The sequence below is a fragment of the Conger conger genome, chromosome 10 (genome assembly GCF_963514075.1).
Source record: "Conger conger chromosome 10, fConCon1.1, whole genome shotgun sequence".
NCBI lineage: Eukaryota > Metazoa > Chordata > Actinopteri > Anguilliformes > Congridae > Conger > Conger conger.
The window spans coordinates 14,954,489-14,969,947 of record NC_083769.1 but is presented as its reverse complement, the minus strand read 5'-3'; the positions used below and the strand labels follow the sequence as shown (position 1 = coordinate 14,969,947).

Sequence of the window (15,459 nt, the reverse complement as noted above, 5' to 3'; positions counted from 1 at the left end):
AAATTTGTTGAAATTATATATTCATGTGATTATTTTCATTATTTTTACTAATTGCTTATACTATTATTGGTTGCTTATGCTGGAGTGATCCAGAGCATACACACTAATTAAAGTATCATAACTTGCTTTGTATTAATGGAAACTATTTTCTGTAAACTGTGTGAGTTGAGATGTCTCTTTTCCTTCTCTGCCCTGCGGGCTTTGAAGGCCACAAGGTGCCGCGAGGCATAGAAACAGCATGGTATCTGTTTATTTGAGAAGGAGCTGGTGCCTGTGATTCTCACAGATCATCAACATTCTGCGTCGACAGAGTGTTGATCAGGGAGTATCTCTCCCTGGAGACTGGGAGTATCTCTCCCTAGAGACTGGGAGTATCTCTCCCTGGAGACTGGGAGTATCTCTCCCTGGAGACTGGGAGTATCTCTCCCTGGAGACTGGGAGTATCTCTCCCTGGAGACAGGGAACCTAAACAAGATAAGCGAGGGCCCTTCGGAATGTTCCCAAAACACGTGGACAGATACCTTAAGGGAGGAGAAAGTTAAGAAACATCTGTTGCAAGGAGAAGAGGGGTGGATTGTCTTTGAATATTGATTATTGGAAATACTAATGAATTCTAATGAAGGGGCGTACATTTCCCTCCCCTCCCCTCCCCTCCCCTCCCCTCCCCCCCCCCTCCCCTCCCCTCCCCTCCCCTCCCCCCCCCTCCCCTCCCCTCCCCCCCCCCTCCCCTCCCCTCCCCTCCCCCCCCCTCCCCTCCCCCTCCCCTCCCCTCCCCTCCCCTCCCCTCCCCCCCCTCCCCTCCCCCCCCTCCCCTCCCCTCCCCTCCCCTCCCCTCCCCTCCCTCCCCTCCCTCCCCTCCCCTCCCCTCCCCCCCCTCCCCTCCCCTCCCCTCCCCTCCCCTCCCCCCCCTCCCCTCCCCTCCCCCCCTCCCCTCCCCTCCCCTCCCCTCCCTCCCCTCCCTCCCCTCCCCTCCCCTCCCTCCCCTCCCTCCCCTCCCCTCCCCTCCCCTCCCCTCCCTCCCTCCCCTCCCCTCCCCTCCCTCCCCTCCCCTCCCCTCCCTCCCCTCCCTCCCTCCCTCCCCTCCCCTCCCCTCCCTCCCTCCCCTCCCCTCCCCTCCCCTCCCTCCCTCCCCTCCCCTCCCCTCCCCTCCCTCCCCTCCCCTCCCCTCCCCTCCCCTCCCTCCCCTCCCCTCCCCTCCCCTCCCCTCCCCTCCCTCCCTCCCCTCCCCTCCCCTCCCCTCCCCTCCCCTCCCCTCCCCTCCCCTCCCCTCCCCTCCCCTCCCCTCCCTCCCCTCCCCTCCCCTCCCTCCCCTCCCTCCCCTCCCTCCCCTCCCCTCCCCTCCTCAATCTCCAGCAATTATAAAATAAAAAAACTATTCAGGATGTAGATTCAAATGTGCTTTATTTGCCAGAAAAGTGAATTGTGCATTAAAGCATTGACATTACATTACAGTCAAAACAACCCAAGCCAAACACACATAGTAAACAACAACAACCCCCCAGCCAAACATCCATAGTAAACAACAACAACCCCCCCAGCCAAACACAAATAGTAAACAACAACAACCCCTCCCCCCAGCCAAACACACATAGTAAACAACAACCCCCCCAGCCAAACACACATAGTAAACAACAACAACCCTTCCCCATATATGTATGTATATATCTTTCTCTGTCCCCTCCCTCTATCCCTCCTTCTCTCTCTCTCCCCATCTCTCCCTCTCTGTCTCTCTCCCTCTCTCAAATTCAAATTCAAATTGCTTTCTTGGCTTCAGCCAAACATTTTCCACACACGATTTACAAAACAAAGTACCAATAAGACCTAGTTTACATGTGTGAACAAAGCACAGCCTTTTTCATATGTGCAATGATATTATTTCATAGACAGTGTTTCTCCCTCTCTTTAATTACAGCTGATCTTCCCTTCACTCTCTGCCTCATTCCAGATCACACAGTTTTACAGAGGATCCATAACAATGAACCCCAAACCCAGGATAGAGGGGCTGAGTGAATGTGGTCTGGACTCTGTGCAGGAGGGTCATTGTGTCAGAGACGCTGTAGAAGGACAGAGTTCCTGCCCTGTGATCCAGGTACACTCCTATTCTGGAGGAGGAGGGAACAGGGATTTTAGTTCTCTTATTATTGTGACTGAAAGAGTAACTGGAGGGAGAGCAGATCAAACTCCAGGACTTGTTATTGCGTCCCATTCTACAGTCATTACCCCGCCCTTTCCTGCTGATCTCTTTATATGACACTGCTATAGAAACCCCACCCACACTCCACTCAGCCTCCCAGTAACAGCGTCCAGACACACCCACTCTGCACAACACTTGGAGGTAGCGCTCAAATCTCTCTGGATGATGAGGATATGACTGGATCTTTCCCAAAAAGGTCACCTCTCTGTTCCCCTCAGACAGACGGAGGGTTCTGTGAGCTGTGTTGGGGTCCAGTGTGAGCTGACAGCCATCTGATGGAGGAGAAGAGAGGAGAGCTCCAATCACATATTTTACACATCTTTATTGTTCTTATTTTAAAGATTTTTAAAGCTTTTTAAACTTGCTTGTGTCTTCTGAAAGTTACTTTTCACTTATTTTTACCCTTGTATTGGATTTTCAACCTCTCCGCTCCTTCCCTCTCCCCCTCTCCCCTCCCTCCCCCCCCTCCCCCCCCCCCTCCCCCCTCCCCTCCCTCCCCCCCCCTCCCCTCCCTCCCCTCCCTCCCCTCTCCCCCTCTCCCTCCCTCCCCTCTCCCTCTCCCCCTCTCCCTCCCCCCCCTCTCCCCCTCTCCCTCCCTCCCTCTCCCTCCCTCCCCTCTCCCTCTCCCCCTCTCCCTCCTCTCCCTCCCCCCCTCCTCTCCCTCCCCCCCCTCTCCCTCCCTCCCCCCCTCCTCCCCTCCTCTCCCTCCCCCCCCTCTCCCTCCCTCCCTCCCTCCCTCCCTCCCCCCCCTCTCCCTCCCTCCCTCCCTCCCTCCCCCCCCTCTCCCTCTCCCCCTCTCCCTCTCCCCTCCCTCCCCCTCTCCCCTCCTACCAGGATGACTGCAGCTGAATTGAGATGTGATTGAGATTCACGAGATCCTGAAAGCAAGTCGGTTTTGAAAAAAATGATACAAATAATCTATTTTTCTAATCTCTGGTTGCTTCATTCATTGATTTAAGGCTTAATTACAGACTCACATTTTAAGAAGTCCTGTCTGGTCTGGGGCTCTAGAACAGAGACTTCTTCCACTGTGGAGAGAGAGATCACAAGAGAAAAAGATGAACCTTTTTCTAAGATCCCGAAGAAATTGAATGCTTGTTTCAATCTGCAAGTAAATGACAACTGATGTCACCCAGAATACAGTATCAGAATGGGTCTCAAATGTTAAACTAAAACAGAGCAGAGAGAGGAGACAGGATGGTTTCATCATAAAACTACTGAGGAATTTGACTTGTGTTCTCTCCTCTCATCTCAATGCAGTATCTTGCATCCTAGTAAACAAAGACATACTGGTCATACTGTATTTTGTTCTCTCAAGATTAAACAAAGCTTTCATTGAAAACATTTAGGGTTATGCCCTAGCCAGAAGAACTGCCCCTAACATACTGGGTACTTTTATAGATTTCATCCCAATTCACACTGAACACCTCTGTGATATTCTGGATCATCTGGAGATTGTGAGCACTTGAAATGTCCCTCCACACTGTAATATATAAACCTTTATGTGACGAGGAAGTCACATTGAGATTAAAACCTCTTTTACAAATGAGACTGAGCCAAGACAGGGTCAAACAGCAGCATAAGACCACAGAATCATAATCACGGATCCATTACAATAATATACATAATTATGTAGGTATATACAAAACAAAGTGCATTACAATACATACAATATGACAGAACATAACACAGGGAAATGGTGAATTAAACATATCCATGCAACTTAAAGCAGTAGCATCTTAACATGAGAACATGCATTACTCTCAAATTAAAATCGTTTAATTAAATAAGAGAATCAAGTTTGAGTTTGGCCTGAAGCTCGTTGCAGGATAAAGAAATATATAACCTGTCATTAATAATATATAACCTGAGAAAGACTGAAATGCCACTCACCCCTCTCATTAATAATATATAACCTGTGAGACAGACTGAAATGTCATTCACCCCTCTCATTAATCATAAACACCGAAGACAAAGTTTGGAAATTTGTGTATAGTAGATTATTTCTCTGGGACCGAACTCCATCCTCCAAGATGACAACGCTCGCCCCCACAGAGCGGGGTTTATCAGAGACTACCTCCAGAATTTGGGAGTAGAGAGAATGGAATGGCCTGCCAACAGTCCTGACCTCAACCAAATTGAACACTTGTGGGATCAGCTGGGGCATGCTAGAGCTGGTGCTAGAGTGACCAACACAACCACGTTGGCTGACTTGCGACAAATCCTGGTTGAGGTGGTATAAAATATATTGCCAAGAGGCATTGTTACAACAGACAAATAATCTACCAAACACAAATTTCCAAACTCTTTGTTTGATGTTTATATAACCTGCCAAATAACCAAATAATTATTTGATCCCTTGCTGATTTTGTAGGTTTGCCCACTTACAAAGAATGAAACTGTGTAGAATTTTAATCATACAGGTACATTTTAACATTGAGAGACAGAATATCACAAAATAATCCACACTAACAGCATCATATAAATTTAATAAATTTTATATCATATTTTCACATGAAATAAGTATTTGATCCATAGAACAATAGGACTTAATACTTGGTGGAGAAACCGTTGTTGGCAAGCACAGAGGTCAGACATTTGTTGTAGTTTTTCACCAGGTTTGCACAGATCTTTGGTTATTTTGGTCCATTCCTCTTTGCAGATCCTCTCCAAATCCTTAAGGTTCCGAGGCTGTCGCTTGGCAACTTGAAGCTTCAGCTCCCTCCACAGATTTTCGATGGGATTTAGGTCTGGAGACTGGCTAGGCCACTCCAGGACCTTAATAGGCTTCTTTTTGAGCCACTCCTTTGTTGCCTTGGCCATATGTTTTGGGTCATTGTCATATTGGAAGACCCATCCACGACCCATTTTCAGTGCTCTCACTAAGGGAAGAAAATTTCCTGGTACATGGCCCCATTCATCCTCCCCTCGATACAGTGAAGTCGTCCTGTCCCCTTAGCTGAGAAACACCCCCAAAGCATAAGGTTTCCACCTCCATGCTTCACAGTGGGGATGGTGTTCTTGGGATTGTACTCAGCATTTCTCTTCGTCCAAACACGGCGAGTCGAGTTGATGCCAAATAGCTCTATTTTGGTCTCATCTGACCACATCACCTTCTCCCAAGCCTCCTCTGGATCATCCGGGTGTTCTTTGGCAAACTTCAGATGGGCCTGTACATGTGTCTTCTTCAGCAGGGGAACCTTGCACGCGCAGCAGGATTTTAATCCTTCACGGTGTAGTGTGTTACTGATGGTTCTCTTCGTGACTGTGGTCCCAACTGCCTTCAGGTCATTAACAAGCTCCTCCTGTGTAGTACTCGGCTGATCCCTGACCTTTCTCATGATCATTGATATCCCACGAGGCGAGATCTTGCGTGGAGCCCCAGACCGAGGGAGATTGGCGGTGACTTTGTGTTTCTTCCATTTTCTAATAATTGCCCCAACAGTTGTTAACTTCTCACCAAGCTGCTTGCTTATTTTCTTGTAGCCCATCCCAGCCTTGTGCAGGTCTACAATTTTTTCCCTGATGTCCTTAGACAGCTCCTTTGTCTTGGCCATGGTGGAAACGTTGGAATCTGATTGATTAGTAAATGGTAAATGGCATGCATTTATATAGCGCCTTTATCCAAAGCGCAGTACAATTGATGCTTCTCCATTCACCCATTCATACACACACTCACACACCAACGGCGATTGGCTGCCATGCAAGGCCCCGACCAGCTCGTCAGGAGCATTTGGGGGTTAGGTGTCTTGCTCAGGGACACTTCGACACTGCCAAGGGCGGGAGATCTAACCGGCAACCCTCCGACTGCCAGACGACTGCTCTTACTGCCTGAGCCATGTCACCCCCCACTTTGCGTTTACTTCCATGATTGTGTGGACAGGTGTCTTTTATACAGCTACATAACAATATAACGAGTTGACACAGGTGTTTTGGGTAATGAATTGAGATTAAAAGTGCTTCTTAATGGAAAACTAACTGGTCTGTGTCAATTATTGCTGATTGGTAGGGGATCAAATACTTATTTCATGCTAAAATACGATAATAAATTTATAAAATTTATATGATGTTGTTATTGTGGATTATTTTGTGATATTCTGTCTCTCAGTGTTAATATGTACCTATGATTAAAATTCTACACAGTTCCATGTTTGCAGTGCAGTGTGCACTAAATTAAATTGTGTTCTTTTACATGAGGCCAGGCCAATGTGTCTCAGGTTGAAAATAATATTTCAATGTATCATTTTTCTTTTAATAAACATTGAAAACAGGTCCCACAGACCCAAACACTGCACAAGGGTTTATAATATATAACGTGTGTAAGTTCCTTTCATGTTGTAAGAGTGAATCTTAGGCAGATCATCTCACCACTGTGTTGTGTGCAGTGACTAAACACACTTTCTGCAGCAGGGTTTGTCCACCAACCTCTTCCACAAACTTTGAACTCCGCCTTGAAAACATCCTCCAGTCGCTCTTTCAGTTCAGAGACAGATTTCCTCACAGCCTCAAAAGAGACGTTTGGACTGACAGTGATGCTGGGTAAGTCTCCAGGTCCAGGAGGGGCACAGAGGGACTGACAGCTCTGCAGACAGACAGACAGAAAGAGACAGACAGTGAACACAGATTCCTGTGCAGATACCAGGAGCAGATCTTTGTAAAAGAGGAACACACCTCACCATGTATGTACAGTGTACACAGTGCAGACTGTCAGAGAGCCAGTGATGTTACCTGGAGGAAATGGATGTGATCCTCTGTGTGTGAAAGCTGCTCCAGCTCAGCCTCTCTCCTCCTCAGCTCAGCAATCTCCTGCTCCAGTCGCTCCAGGAGTCCTTCAGCCCGACTCACTTCAGCCTTCTCCTCATCTCTGATCAGCTCTTTCACCTCAGAGCGCCTTCTCTCAATGGAGCGGATCAGCTCAGTAAAGATCCTCTCACTGTCCTCCACTGCTGTCTGTGCAGAGCGCTGTTAGGAGAAACAGAAGGAGGAGGGTTGTACATTTTAACTAGGCCTTTCACTCTGCTCTTACTGGGACCCCAGGCAGCCTGTTCCCCACGGTGTGGCTCAGTGGCATTGAGCCCCACAGGGCTGGAAAGTGGCCCAACACTGGGCTCCTCACTGGCTGACTGGAGGAGAGCCCTGACTGAGCCCTGAAATGGCTCTTCCAGCAGCCAGCTGTTGTCTTCTCCTCTGGTCAGTACCCACCTTGAGTGACTGCACAGCCTGTCTCAGATCCTGCAGCTCCTTCTCTCTCTCCTGGATTCTCTGCTGGAACTTACTCTGTGTCACCCCCAGCTGCTTCTGTGAAGAAACACACACAATCCAGGTTTAAAAACACTGGTGAAGACACTCCAGCAAGCCCTAAGGAATCAGGGCCGTACATTTTGGGCCTCGGCCCAACAGAGGGTACTCACCCCACCGACACACACTATTCCCACCCCGATGTTGCCACAACACCACCATCCATAATCACACACTATGTTCATAACATGGGACCTGCTTCAGTTCTACTGAAACACATTATTCTCACCCCACTGACACACAATATTCCCACCCCGATGTTGCCACACCACCGCCATCCATAATCACACACTATGTTCATAACATGAGACCTGCTTCAATTCTACTGAAACACATTATTCCATGCACTGTCAGCAACCAACAGAGCAGATGGTCAAAATTAATGACTGACATGTTGATCCCAAACACAAAATTAAAAGCCTAGACCTGAACCAAAATGTCAGCATAGAGTTGTGCTGGCATGGGATCTGTTTTACATTTCATTAGAAGTAATACAATTCTAGATCAGCAGTCCGACTCTGACATGCTTGATACATAAGCCCCCTGAATTTGGTGTTTCAAAACTGCCTCCTGTTTTCATGTTCTGTATCATTTTGTTACACTGCATATATTTTATAAATGAGACATAAGGTACAACTACTGAACTACAGTTTGAAGTTTTTGAGTACACTGAGAGAAAAAGAAACCGCAGTATTATATTCAAAAACATGCACACATACAAACCTACCTTCAACACAGGGTCAGGGAGGAGAGGAGTAGTTTGCCTTTCATTGGAGACAGCTGTATTTGCCTATTCTAGCAGAGTTCATGCTGCTTTTTATTTCCCATTCAAAATTGATTGATTGATTTAAACTTTTGTTTTAACAGGGAAAACACACTGCGACATGCCCAAACAATAATACAATTTTAAACATCACATTTTTAGAAAACTGGCAACAAAGAAAATGGTCTGACTAATCACTACCAAAACTATGCAAAACGTAACTACCTGCTTCAGAAATTAATATAATACATATTTGTAAGCTGTGCATGACGGAGATACCGTCGTTTGAATGATAATTAGACTAGTTTGCTTGCTCGCGAGTTACGAGGGTCGTAGCTAATGATGAAATTACAACGTGAACGTGGCAACTGGAAAGTCCTACCTACCTTTTTAACCGATATATAAGATAAAAAGTAAGTGTTGTTGTTTAATCGTGGTTTCATAATTTAAAACGTGCCTACCTGAGTGATATTATTCACGAACTGGGGCTGGCGACGCTTTGCTTTTCATTACAAGTTGTACTGGGATTGTCGGAAGATGCGACGACAGATTTATAAATAAATTCTAAATGCCATTAACACCAGCCAATAAAGGGCACGTCTGTGGTCACCTGATTCTGGGCGACGACTCCATGAAATACAACAAATGAACGCCTCTTTTAAACTTGACAGACAAGGAAATACGAAAAATAAACTAATGAATAAGGCATATGCAGTTGAGTGCAGTGCAATGATTCTGCTGCTTTCTCATTTTCACTGCTCAGGTATTTCCAGTATTTTTGGGTTTATGTTAAAAATGTATGTTTATGTTGCCAGTGAAGAGCTCCAGTCCTTACCTGTTTCTCAGTCCTTTCTGCTACCACTGAGACTGTATCATGGCCTCTGTGTTCATCCATCACACACAGCAGACAGATACACTGCTGATCACTACGACAGAAAACCTCCAGCAGTTTGTCGTGATTAGAGCAGATCTTCTCCTGCAGGTTTCCAGTGGCTTTGACCAGTTTGTGTTTCTTAAGAGGAGGAGATTCATAGTGACGCTGGAGGTGAGTTTCACAGTAAGATGCCAGACACACCAGACAGGACTTGATGGCTTTGCACTTTCTCCCAGTACAGATATCACACGCCACGTCTCCAGGTCCAGCGTAACAGTGAGCAGGAGGAGCAGCTTGGAGTCCTGTCTTCTTCAGTTTCTCCACCACTTCAGCCAGCATGGTGTTTCTGCCCAGAACAGGCCTTGGGGTGAAGGTCTGTCTGCACTGGGGACAGCTGTAGACACCAATATGATCATCCTGATCCCAGCAGCCCTTAATACAGCCCATACAGTAACTGTGTCCACAGGGAATAGCCACCGGATCCTTCAGTATATCCAGACAGATTGAACAGCTGAACTGGTCCTGATCCACCAAGATATTGGCCTCAGCCATTTCACTGATCACCCTGACAGAGACGGAGTTTAGCTGTGTTTCTCTGACAGAGACAGAGTTAAGTTTCGTTTCTCTGAAACTGCGTAACAGCAAGATTAGCAGTGACTTCCTGGTTCTGCCCACAGCTGCAGGAGGTGTGGTGTTGGACTGGGGCCAGGCTGAGCAGAGAGTGCAGATTCATGAGGAAATATTGAATCTTACACTTCAAAGGGCAGATTTACTGAGGGTCTGTGTGAGTATTGTGAGCAGTAAAGGCTTATATACACATGCATGGGATTTACTACGGGTGAATCTGATCTGAGTACCCAGTCAGAAACGCTGAGATAATAATATGAGTAGATATGATAAATATAGGCATATTTAATTTTAATAGAATTTGAGTTTACAGGTATTTTGTCTGCATGAATTTGAGGATATCATGAATGGAAAGAGTGAGCTCTGTACAGAAAATGAAACAGCAGAGCAGGCTCATGTTGTATGTGAAATAGTTCTGATAGCTTCCCAGTTTTACTACTGCTAGTTGTACCAGTACCACAAACATATTTTGTGGATTCATCTGACACTGTTCTTTGTATCTTGCCTATCTACGTGTAACACCCTTTCTTAAGTCGTCTCCGGCTAGCCACTTAAAGGCTACTCATTCTTTTGATATGTATGACCTTGAACTGTATTTAAACACACCACACATGCTAGTTGGGGAGAGATATTCTCTGAACAGATTACCCGGATGCCCTGTGTTTGTCTCCCCCTTGTGAAATCTCTGAAGAGAAGTTGTCTGCATGTTCTTCATCGTCCTGCATTTGATTCCATGGAGAAGGGCTAAATATCCTAACAACCGACACGCATGGATTTGCTCCTACAGCCATGAAATGAAGGCTTTTTAACTTCTGTCAGAGATTTGAGTGGTGTGTATTTTTGGTTTGTTCATATGGACTAGTGCTCCACGTTACACACCTGAGCACCTCTCCAATTCACTTCAAGTAAGCCAAGGTTGCGTTCCTTTATTATTCTTGTAGCACAGCAAGAGTTTCAGCCTTTTCACTTTTCAGCTTTTCAGCCAGGCTCGTTTAGTCTCATTCTCGTCTCCCTGACCCACTCCGTCTCTTAGACTTTATTTCTGTCCGAGTTCAGAAACAACAACTCCAGTGATTCTGCTCAGTGAGGGAGTCTTTCAAAATCCAGAATTAATGTTCTCTGATATTTCTCAGAGCTACATTCTGAAAATGACCCTTCACTGATTGTGTTGCCAGGGAAACAACCACAAGAGTTTGGTTTATTTAGAAATGGCTAAAAAACATTACAATGTAAGTGGTACACAGGCTCCACTAGCTTCAGCACAGGTGAAGTTAAATGAAATTACAGATATTTAGAATAATGTAAAGTACATGCATACGTACAAAAATCTATAAAACACCTGTGTTTTTGCCCGCATTTGATTTTATGTGATGTGTAATGTAGTACAGTAATCGTTTGGTATTTTTCTGGTATTTGTCTGTTTTTATGGAATATTCAGTTACATTTGTTCTTGTAATAAAAATATTAAGCAATAAAAAAAAGCATTTAGATGCTACATTTATTTAATCAGGACAAAAAACAACAATACAGCTTAAACGATAACAAAAGTCAGTTGATTGGATTTTAAAATAAAAAGACAAGAAGTGGAATAAATCACTGATTCTCCCAGATCTGTCCATAATAGATCCATATTAAACGTAGACAGTGAATCAGGTAACAGAGGAAGTTGCAGATGATGATCAGTAGCAGTTCCCGCTGATCATTCAGTAAATCCCAGAAAAGCAGCAGTTGCAGTGGAACACTGAGGCAGTTCAGGTGGAGCAGCGTCAGGCTGCCATGGCAACGGCCCTCTGGGATTAAAACCTGTAACCTCTGGGTCACAAACACAGCTCTTTCAACAGACATTTTACCCATATTCAACTTTTCATCTGTCCTTCTTCAAAGATGAATACAACAGCATCTACATATTTTTACCGGTAGATGTTGTTGTTACATTGTGCCCCTCATCTGAATATACTTAGTGTATGAATGGAGAATAAATGTGGTCAGTTGTATTGTAATGTTAGTGGCAGGTTCTGTCAGGTCTGTGTATTTGGAGCACATCAGCATTTAAACACACAAAAGTACACTGTGCTCATTCAGCAGAAGCTCTCGTCCACAGACTCTTAGAAAGTGAAGTGCATTCACTGTAAAGTGCACTGAGCAGCAGTGCCTCAGAAACGCTGTAGCCAGGCAACAAGGTCTGCTGTAACAAGGCTGGTCTAGAGCCATCTACAGATGGAAATTAGGCCAGGTTAGAGACAGAGGCTCTTGGGGTGTTAAACGCTAAACAGTGTGTACAGCGATGTTATTTCCAGAAGCTTCTCAAGAATCCTCTCTCCATCTCTTCTCTATTCACCGTTAGCAGGCCAGTGTGGAGTCAAAAAGTCATATCGCCAAATCTCATGAAATACTTGTGAATTTACACATCAAGGTAAATCTCTACCCTTTGTATAATGAGCCAGCCTGGTTCAGTTCAACAGTGGGAAAGGGCTATAATGAGCCAGCCTGGTTCAGCTCTACAGTGGGAAAGGGCTATAATGATCCAGCCTGGTTCAGCTCTACAGTGGGAAAGGGCTATAATGATCCAGCCTGGTTCAGCTCTACAGTGGGAAAGGGCTATAATGAGCCAGCCTGGTTCAGCTCTACAGTGGGAAAGGGCTATAATGAGCCAGCCTGGTTCAGCTCTACAGTGGGAAAGGGCTATAATGAGCCAGCCTGGTTCAGCTCTACAGTGGGAAAGGGCTATAATGAGCCAGCCTGGTTCAGCTCTACAGTGGGAAAGGGCTATAATGAGTCAGCCTGGTTCAGCTCTACAGTGGGAAAGGGCTATAATGAGCCAGTCTGGTTCAGCTCTACAGTGGGAAAGGGCTATAATGAGCCAGCCTGGTTCAGCTCTACAGTGGGAATGGGCTATAATGAGCCAGTCTGGTTCAGCTCTACAGTGGGAAAGGGCAATAATGAGCCCAGAATTGTTAACCATTAGCCACAGTGTCTGCTGAGCCAAATAGTCCAACCCTGACCATAAATGATATCGTAGCCATAAACACAATGGCAATGCAGGCAAAACCCAGGATAGATGGGCTGAGTGAATGTGGTCTGGACTCATTTTGGTGCTTTTCCCTCTCTTTAATTACAGCCGATATTCCCTTCACTCTCTGCCTCATCTCAGATCACACAGTTTTACAGAGGATCCATACCAATCCCTAAACCCAGGATAGAGGGGCTGAGTGAATGTGGTCTGGACTCTGTGCAGGAGGGTCAAGGGTCATTGTGTCAGAGACGCTGTAGAAGGACAGAGTTCCTGCCCTGTGATCCAGGTACACTCCTATTCTGGAGGAGGAGGGAACAGGGATTTTAGTGCTCTCATTATTGTGCCTGAAAGAGTAAATGGAGGAAGCGCAGTCCAAACTCCAGGACTTGTTATTATGTCCCATTACACAGTCATTACCCCGCCCTTTCTTGCTGATCTCTTTATATGACACTGCTATAGAAACCCAATCCACACTCCACTCAGTCTCCCAGTAACAGCGTCCAGACACACCCTCTCTGCACAACACTTGGGGCCAGTGCTCAAATCTCTCTGGATGATCAGAATATGACTGGATCTCTCCCACCCAGGTCACCTCTCTGTTCCCCTCAGACAGACGGAGGTATCTGTACACTGTGTTGGGGTCCAGTGTGAGCTGACAGCCATCTGATGGAGGAGAAGAGAGGAGAGCTCCACTCACATATTTTACACATCATACATATTTTATACATCTTTCATATTTTATGTATTTAAATCTCATATTTTCTTTATTTTTCTCTTTTCTAAGATGTTTAAAGCTTTTCAAACTCTTCTTTAAGTCACTTTTGAACTATTTTTCCCTTTGTAATGAATGATTTTCAACCACTATGACTATGATTTACTTAATTATTTTATGTTACTGCATATTGGTAACTTTCTCCACACCATCCTACTACAGGACATACAGTATATTATCATACATGATCAATATGTTCAATACCAGGATGACTGCAGCTGAATTGAGCTCTGATGGAGATGTACAAGACCCTTAAAGCAAGTCAGTCATGAAAAAAGAAAATTATAGAAATAATTTATTTCTTCATATTCCCTCATAATCTCTGGTTGCTTCATTCTTTGATTTAAGGCTTAATTACAGACTCACATTGTAAGAAGTCCTGTCTGGTCTGTGGCTCTAGAACAGAGACTTCTTCCACTGTGGAGACAGAGATCACAAGAATGTTCAACTCCTAAAGATTTTTCAGTTTTTCAGTCTTCAGCTGCTGCTACACAATCACAGCCAGTTTCACATCTTCATCTGCTGCTACACAATCACAGCCAGTTTCACATCTTCAGCTGCTGCTACACAATCACAGCCAGTTTCACATCTTCAGCTGCTGGTACACAATCACAGCCAGTTTCACATCTTCAGCTGCTGCTACACAATCACAGCCAGTTTCACATCTTCAGCTGCTGCTACACAATCACAGCCAGTTTCACATCTTCATCTGCTGCATACACAATCACAGCCAGTTTCACATCTTCAGCTGCTGCTACACAATCACAGCCAGTTTCACATCTTCAGCTGCTGCTACACAATCACAGCCAGTTTCACATCTTCAGCTTGCTTCTTTTTGTATAGAAACATTACAGATTTAATGAATACCAGTCGCTTTAATTATCCATTATAAAGTGCTGAAATATTTTCATTTTTCCACTGATTTATTTTAGCAAATTTAACTTGAAAGTGAAATGGAGTGGCATGTTTCTTTTTTTTCCCTTTTTCTCCCAGTTTGGTAGCCAATTCTACACAATCTAATCCAATTAGTGCTAGCTGGGGATACACCGCCTTACGACCCTCGGTGGCCCAGTAGGATCTTTGATCTGCACTTCGTTGTACGTCGCTCTGGATAAGAGTGTCTGCTAAATGCCATGTAATGTAATGTAATGTAATCTTGCGACCCTGAGAGCCACACGCCTTCTCCAAGCCGTCTCGTCTCAATTAGACCGTTACTCCGAGGCCCGGGCCGCTGTATGCGGTGATCCCACTAACCCTGCCAGGCCCCTCCCCTGGAGCAGCGAGCCAATTATGCTGCTCCACGAGAGCTGGCCAAACTCAGCTTTTTGGCAGGACCGGGAATTGAACCCCGGTCCTCGGTGTGCAACTGCAACAAACTGCAACCGCAAGTCTGCTGCATCTTAGCCTGTTGCGCCACCACCAAATTCCTGTTGCTATTCATATAGAGAGCCAATTTGTAGAAACTGTTGAATGCAAGGGAGCCATGTTTTGAGTAAACCTGTGCCCTGGTGGCTACTTCTCAGTATGTTTGTAGTGCCAGGGGTTAAGTGTACAGTGCTGCTTTATTCATGCATCTCTCTTCTGAAGGTTTCTGTATTAGCCAGCCTTTGCATGTGTTCCTGTGGGGATGCAAAGTGAGGTCTGAAGTTGCCTCTCTCTCCTGAGGTGCAGCAGAAGAGGATGGGAGAGAGCGATGTTGCCAATCATGTTGTCTCCAGCAGGAGAGACACCCCAGCAGTAGAGGAACAGGTCACGCCCCAACCCAATTCCTCCACTGAAGCTACTTCCCTCACCGCCCCTACTGCCCAGGGTAGCGCCCCGATTGCCCGGAACAGGGCTCCTAGCCTGGAGCCGGTTCTACGAGCCAAGGCATGACGCTCTCACGCCCACAGCTCCTGTTAATGGAACGTCTCCAGAG

The 15,459-nt window shown here is 45.8% G+C and overlaps 1 protein-coding gene across 1 annotated transcript; it reads right to left on the bottom strand.

Annotated features, from left to right (window-relative positions):
• Positions 1-1,687: 1,687 nt before the first annotated feature.
• LOC133138103 (tripartite motif-containing protein 16-like) lies at positions 1,688-9,748 on the bottom strand. The gene is made up of 6 exons (XM_061256563.1): positions 9,091-9,748; positions 7,397-7,492; positions 6,923-7,156; positions 6,620-6,776; positions 3,172-3,222; positions 1,688-2,466 (listed from the first exon to the last, which is right to left on the bottom strand). Exons 1-6 carry the CDS (start codon positions 9,679-9,681, stop codon positions 1,937-1,939), a joined length of 1,659 nt encoding a protein of 552 aa, XP_061112547.1. The 5' UTR covers positions 9,682-9,748; the 3' UTR covers positions 1,688-1,936.
• Between the last annotated feature and the right edge of the window lie 5,711 nt (positions 9,749-15,459).